The sequence below is a fragment of the Orbicella faveolata genome, unplaced genomic scaffold, assembly GCF_042242905.1.
Source record: "Orbicella faveolata isolate gen_17 unplaced genomic scaffold, um_ofav_v1 contig_34, whole genome shotgun sequence".
NCBI lineage: Eukaryota > Metazoa > Cnidaria > Anthozoa > Scleractinia > Merulinidae > Orbicella > Orbicella faveolata.
The window spans coordinates 8,836,169-8,843,227 of record NW_028301563.1 but is presented as its reverse complement, the minus strand read 5'-3'; the positions used below and the strand labels follow the sequence as shown (position 1 = coordinate 8,843,227).

Sequence of the window (7,059 nt, the reverse complement as noted above, 5' to 3'; positions counted from 1 at the left end):
AGTAGATTTCACTTCCAAAGTTATATCAAAATGGTTTTTGCTGCGGTCCTGTGACCAGAAGAAAGCAGCGTGAGTGTCATTAACGAGAAACAAGTTATTCTTGGCGAAGATTTGGAGCCAAAAGAAAGTCTTACTGTGGATGGTTCAACGGGGAAAAATTCAAAGGGCAGATTAGCCGTATACAAAATTATTTGGTGAGTAATCGAATTCAAGTAACGTTATATTATACAAAGTAAATTCTTGTATTTAGACAAAAGCTTTTGAATGAACTTTATCATCACGAATCATACACGAGTGGGTCACTCAGTCATGGCATGAAATGAATTCTGGCTAAGGCAAAGTTGAAACAATTTAGGTTGCCCAGAGTGCGTGCCTAAACAATTTGATTTGCGAATAACAAGTCGTTTCTCTCGCCTCACTTGTTCAAACGAAATAAATACAGCAGTTCTCTCTGATCCCAGTCAAAGTTCTTGACAAAAACTCCAACCAGGCAGCCACAGTGTGCATGAGTTTGATATGTCTCCTGTGTGTTTCATCCTGACTGTATGGCAATCCGTGTTGATCTTCAATTTTTGTCCATCCGTATATTCTTTTGTGTTTACTCTATTATTTAAATGTTCCTTTAATGTTTTAAGTGTCTTTTTTTAATATTTCTAATGTCTAAATTTGGCTAAAAACCGTGATATATATCCCCCAATTCGAGAGTTGTTGATACACTTGTAGAAGATGGAAAACCTTGATTTAATCTACTGTAAGCTCAAGATTTATGTAACATATTTATCAATAGTATACAAGCACTTTCACAATTATCAAGTCTTCTCTTTTAACATTTCAACCAGCTTACAGTCAGGTCTTAATTATCTACATGTATTAAACCGTGAGCACATAAATATTTGGATCTCAGTCTTACCGTACCTCATATATATCGCAATGTAATGTAATTTTAAATTTTGTTTTAGGTATCATACAACAAAGATGAAGATGAAGAGGCTAGCTGTTGACAGCCTAATTAGAGGGCAAGAAAAGAAGCTACGGAATCAACAGAAATAACTGAACAGCAGCTAAGTTTGCCCAAACTCAGCCTTTTTTAATTTTAAGGATTGTTTCAGTTTTGTTCTTATCACTGATTCCTTACATTCATGAAAATCCAGATTTGTTCCACATAATAGCAATAATTTAAGCTAAAATCTTGTGTATGGAAAATTGTTGGATTTGTAAACCAAAAAAGTAAGTAAATTATCTGAAAAAGTTCTCTTTTTATCAAACATGTAAAAGTTTGACCCTCATATCTGTTTTCAGTTTTACTTTTGATTTTTGATGTAAGAAAAAGAAACAGGAGAATTATTCTTATGTTTAAATTCATGAAAGCCAATGTAATAAACCATTAATTTAAAACCTGTTTGATGTGATATCAGTGACTTTATTTGTTATTTTAATGCTGGGCATCAATCATCAGAATTTTGTCTGGCCTACAAATGATACAAAATTCCCAGTTTTTCTCAGATATTTCCCAAAAAATTCCAACCTATTCTCAAAAAATCCTACAAATTCCAAGTTATTCTCAGAAATTCCTAGGAATTTCTGGGAATTTTTGGGAATTTTAAGGAATTTTCATGGTGAGTATATTTCAGTTGGAATTCCTAGGAATTCCAAGTCAGCTCTATGTAAACTTGACATAACCTTCATCTCATCAAACAACAATACAATGTATCTTTGGACATCAAAGAAGCTATTTGTTGAGTCTTTCAACTCTTCGATAACTTCTTCTTGGAATCCAGCCTTTGGGCGGATACAGTTCCTATAATCCTTGAGAGTTCGCTGACTTGGAGGGACAAGGATATTACTCTTGCGCAATTCTTCGTAGCAGGCTGGTGATTTTGTAGCAAGAGATAAACAGTAGCGTATGACCATGGGATGGTATCGTACACCTGTTGAGCTTCTGGTCAACAGCTTTTTCTGTTGCTGCCAAAATAGATCCATAAACGGGGTTATGTTCTTGTCTGATATACCAAGAATACTGGCAATGTCCTGGCTCAACTGGTGATCAATTTCAACACTTGATTTCTGTATTTCAAGCTTCATTTCCTCAAGTTTTTGCTCAAGTTCAGCACATCTGAATCTCTGCATCTGCAGCGTGAGCTTAATTCACTCTGGTGCGGTCTGTGAGACGGGTGAAAATAGATGTGCTGGCTCAGCTAGTTTCTTTTGTTTTGCCTTGTGACTGAGTTCAGATTTCTGTGAATACTGATGACAACTACAACACTGTTCACCATGTCCAAACAAAACTGCACAACCACGAGTTCTCCAATATTCCTGATCTGGAAATGAACTGCCATCATCATCATCATTGACAAAAAAAGGATCAACAGACTTTGGAATTACGTGATGCACGATACTGCTTGACAATTCAGATGGTTTCACCCCAGGACAAATAGCCGACAGTGTGCTGATACTCTTTACAAGGTCAGACACAGTAATGTTAGTAATTGATCTCAAGTTTGTAGTGTACAGTTCATGGTCTTCTGGTAGGAGCCATCCATATACATAAATAGTGAATCCTAAACTATCATCAATCATAATCTCAATTTCTGGAAGCGTAACTTGGGAATTTTTCTTCTTTAGAACTAGTCTGTCCTCTAGTTCCTGGACTATCCAACCGTTCAACAGAAGCAAGGCATCACCTTATTCAAAATTGTCTTATATTCCCGTCTGAATTGCATATTTGTTGCAGCATATATGAAGGGGTTGATGGTGCCACTCAGATACACCAAGAACGCGTAAGTGAGGTACACCTGTCGCGGCAAAGTGCGTTCCCCGCGCGCGGCGTCAATGTTATCTATGACAGAGATAGGAAGCCAGCAACACATGAAGCCGACCGTGACTGAAGCTAAAGTCTTGGTCACTATTCCTTTTTTCACATTCGCTCTGAGTTGCTGGAGATCATTTGCGTTCGATAATAGTTGATTTGATCTAGACACAGTACTAAAGACTTTGGCGTAGCAGAATGTGATTATAGTTAAGGGTGCTGCGATGTAAAAGCACTCAATAAACACAGTATAAGCAATATTGCTTTCAAATGTGTACGAACACATCGCTTTGCCCGGCTGAAACTCAAATCCGCCGTTTTTGAATAAGAATGGAGGAACAGATCCAACGAAAGCTACGCACCAAACAACGGCAATGTACAGCAAAGCTCTTTGTTTTTTGAACAACATCGTGTACTTTTCTGGTTTGACAACGTGGCAGTATCGACTAATTGCAATTAATCCCATAGTCTGAAGAGACACCAGTCCAAATGTCAAAACTCCGAAACCGTGAAGTCGACAAAAAGTCTCGCCAAACATCCACTGGCCGTGAAACAGGGTTACAACTGTAAAAGGCATACAGAAGGTGGACATGAGAATATCGCTTACACCAAGTGCTATCACAAACACGTTGGCAAGCGTACGAAGTCTCTGGTTTCTGTACGCGGCGTAACAAGTTAGAACATTGCCGAAGAGGGCGACAATATTAATAACAGCAAACAAAACTGTTTCAGTCCACTCTAGAGCCTTAGTTCGCGTGGCAAGCTCGACAGAAAGTAATCTATTCATGACCTCGTGATTCAAGGAAGCTTAAACAATTCGAATCTATCTGCGAAAGTGTTCGGGTTGTGTTATTTCTTAGCTGACTGTGTGAACCATTAGCATTCTTTAGATGTAGTAGATGCGGGTGTGCCTTCTAAAATAACAGTGGTAACGCTCTGTCCGTCTGTTTATAGGCGATGGTGACTACGTTCCTGAACCGAGTATTATTACTGATACCTGTCTTGTTACCCTTGCTCTTTCCTCAAACACTAAAAAAATTCACCAGAATTACTCGATACTGATTGGTCGAGAGCAGAGCAATTAATTCTAAATCGTGTTTCGTAGGGGTTGAACTAAAAACTCTAAGTATAATTTAGCGAAAAGCTGCCACAAAACACGATAAGAATTGGCGGGATCTTTTTGAGACGTAATCAATGAAACACTACAAGTAATAAAAATTTAAACAGCAAGAAGATCTGTCATCCATTGCGACGCTCTTTTAACACCGTTAAGAAAAGTACGCGAGGCGCAACTAGGACATTGCCATAACGAAGAACAAATATAAGCGACAAGCAGGAATAACGACATTAGCTGTTCAACTTCCGGCCTGTCATTATCATTTAATTCATATTTTTACGCATTTATTTCAAGATAAACGAATCACTTCTATGAGTGCAATTGTAAGTGCACAGTAATAGCCAAGGAGACTAGAGATGCGTAAACTAACTTTAGGGAAACATTCAAGTCGATGAGTCCTTACTAGGGTGAAACAGCTGCCTTAGGGGCCGACACTATAGCTTTTCTTTACAGTTTTAATACAGTTTTAAGACAGGGGACGAGAACAAATGAAATTGTCCATAACCTACAGACAATGTTCCCGAAGTAACACAAAATTATCAGAAAATTACTCAAGAAAACATGTGTGAACCGGTAAGGAGAAGATATACTAGTATTATGATAAACACTGCTATTGTTACTGACCGTTTTGAAGCTGTATCTGTCAGTTGAGGCAGATAAATTAACTTCCTCGTTTTTGCCCCTCATTGGTTGCGTAGGAACACGTGTTTGTAGAGCAGCAGCTCGTGACAGCACGTAGGAGGCGTGGCACTGACGCGGGACACTGGATCGAATTATTACTACGGTAGTAGAGTAAAATCCCGCATGTGTAGAAGAACCCGGCCCGTCTGGAAGTTTAAGAACCTGCTGGCAGAAATTTGCCATTTTAATACCCCAAAATACCCAAAATACCCAAAGGAAGTGTTTCAATACTGTCCCAATTAGTTGTTTTTTTTTTTAAAGCTAAATATCATTGAGACTTAAATAATTCACTCATTCATTCAATAGGTAGCTTTTCGTGCAAAATTTATGCATTGCAGCAAAATTACGACGCTGAGTGCGAAAAAATACTACTTAAGTTTCTAAAGTCATTGCATTTCGCTGCTGTGTATCTTACGACAACATTTCTACAGGCCTATCGGATTTTGGCAGATGAGCTTAGATCCCGAACGACAAAATATGATTTTGTGGCAGCGGTGGGATTCGAACCCACGCCATCGAAATGACTGATGTCTAAAACCAGCGCCTTAGACCACTCGGCCACGCTACCAGCTCTTTTCACAATTTTTTGATAATATTTAATAATCGTGCTCCGACCCCGAGTTTTCTAATAGAAAACGAAGGCGAGTAGTATAATAGTTTAAGTACGCACTCTTACGGATTACAGCACAAAACCTACAGTGCGCTGCTCTTGAAACTCTTAAAATACACAAAATTGCAGGTTTGTGCTGCAAACCTTTAGTCTGTTGTCACAAGAGACTGGCGCGCGTACGGTTGTATATGGACAAAGTGAAAATCACAACTTTTTGACTCGATGGAGTGCCAAATTTTCTTAGCCATGGGGCTCTGCTGTAGTAGTTAACAATAAGATTTTGTGCTCGAGATTTCTTTCGCGTGATGGTTGACGAGGGCGCAGTTCTTAAACAAATCAAGTTAGCCCGATAAAGAAGATGGAGGGCTTATATGTCGGTTTTCGGAAAACATTTGGAAGAACAACTTTCCAGTCCCTATAGGCCCCTTGCACTAGCCACTACCATTTTATTCTGGTTTTTACTAATATTAATATTATTATTAATATTAATATTATTATTAATATTAATATTATTATTATTATTATTATTATTATTATTATTGTTAAATGATGACGAAATTGATAAACGATTCCAAACTATTCTGAACACAAGTAAATCAGCCAGCCAGTGTAATGCTTATTTCCTAGCCGTTCATCATCAGGACTAGTCCCGCAGAATTTTACCCTCGTGTGTGTGCATACCTTCACAAAATGTAGTCGAGGGTTGATAAACTGAATTTCTTCCATGTTTATCCTGGAACTTACAGGGCGGAAGGGCGGGAAGAACTCCATATCCTGGTATACTGTTTGGCGTGGGTCTCCCTACTTCTTCGATTGTATCCAATTACAGAAACTGCACGCGCTTGGAACGTTGATATTTTTATACCGCCAAGGAGGCCTGGTAATTGGTCACAAAACAAAGGTGGGTACATTATTGGCAAAAAAAAATAAAGACGATTTTAATTTCGGACAAAAATGCCCGAAAATAAAACCGTCCGAAATTTTCAAGCGTCCGAAATATTTAATGCAGTATATATCTTGGAAGTAACCCCAACGCTCTTACTTTCCTTCATACTGGGCTTTAGGGCGCAAACTCTAGTGGAGTAACGGCATGATAACATTTGTGTTGTTTTCTCTTCATTGTATTGAGTCGCAAAACCTTCAAGGTGCAGTAAAACTATTATTTTCACAGATGCTGTTTCAGTCTAATTCGTGTTTCGTTTCGCAAATTTCCTTAAGCTATGTTTCAGCAAAATCTCCGAAATTGTTGTCCGAAATTTATCCGACATTAGACAAAAAGTACCGCAAATTTTACGTCCGAAATAAAACGTCCAAAAATTTTACGTCCGAACTTTTTTGCAAGTAACAGCAGACGACAACAGCGAAACTTAGGGCGTCTTACAATTATGAACATATGTTGTTATTGATATCTCCTAACAATGTTTTAGTAACATTAATTTTCCTTGCTGCTTAAGAGTTTCTTTAAAACTACATTTTTTAAAAGATAGATGATGGATGATGTTTCATCCGAAACATGTCTTGTTAATACTGTTTATATGAATTTCAAACACATCGTGTGGTTTCCAAAGATCTTCCCAAAATGGCATACAAAGCTTTGAAAATGAACAAGACATGACAAAATGCTGATATTACAAAACTCTACCTATTTATTCATTCATCTTTGCTAATTTATTGTAGCAAATTATCTTGAAATTGTCCCGAGAGAAGAACAATACATAAATATATCCTGACATGCACAAAATTTCCTTCGTGTATCCGAGACGCTTAAGCCTGGTTTTCACCAGCGACGCTAAGCACAAGCGCAAACACGATATTTAGTCTTATTTCACCGTGAAACCGGCCTTG

At 38.0% G+C, this 7,059-nt stretch overlaps 1 protein-coding gene, 1 long non-coding RNA gene, 1 other non-coding gene and 1 pseudogene across 3 annotated transcripts; 1 reads left to right on the top strand and 3 right to left on the bottom strand.

Annotated features, from left to right (window-relative positions):
* LOC149104616 (uncharacterized) lies at positions 1 to 1,399 on the top strand. Its single transcript, XR_016201267.1, has 2 exons — positions 1 to 194; positions 960 to 1,399. It is a non-coding gene; the product is annotated as an uncharacterized LOC149104616 (long non-coding RNA).
* A 46-nt stretch (positions 1,400 to 1,445) lies between these two features.
* Positions 1,446 to 2,661, bottom strand: LOC149104615 (uncharacterized; annotated as a pseudogene).
* Positions 2,661 to 3,970, bottom strand: LOC149104614 (melatonin receptor type 1A-A-like). Its single transcript, XM_089271317.1, has one exon. It carries the CDS (start codon positions 3,591 to 3,593, stop codon positions 2,661 to 2,663), a length of 933 nt encoding a protein of 310 aa, XP_089127443.1. The 5' UTR covers positions 3,594 to 3,970.
* A 1,120-nt stretch (positions 3,971 to 5,090) lies between these two features.
* On the bottom strand, positions 5,091 to 5,172 carry Trnal-uag (transfer RNA leucine (anticodon UAG)). Its single transcript has one exon. It is a non-coding gene; the product is annotated as a tRNA-Leu (tRNA).
* Between the last annotated feature and the right edge of the window lie 1,887 nt (positions 5,173 to 7,059).

Coding starts and splice junctions, on each gene's coding strand:
- LOC149104614 (XM_089271317.1), bottom strand. CDS start 3,593: ATGAATAGATTACTTTCTGTCGAGCTTGCCACGCGAACTAAGGCTCTA.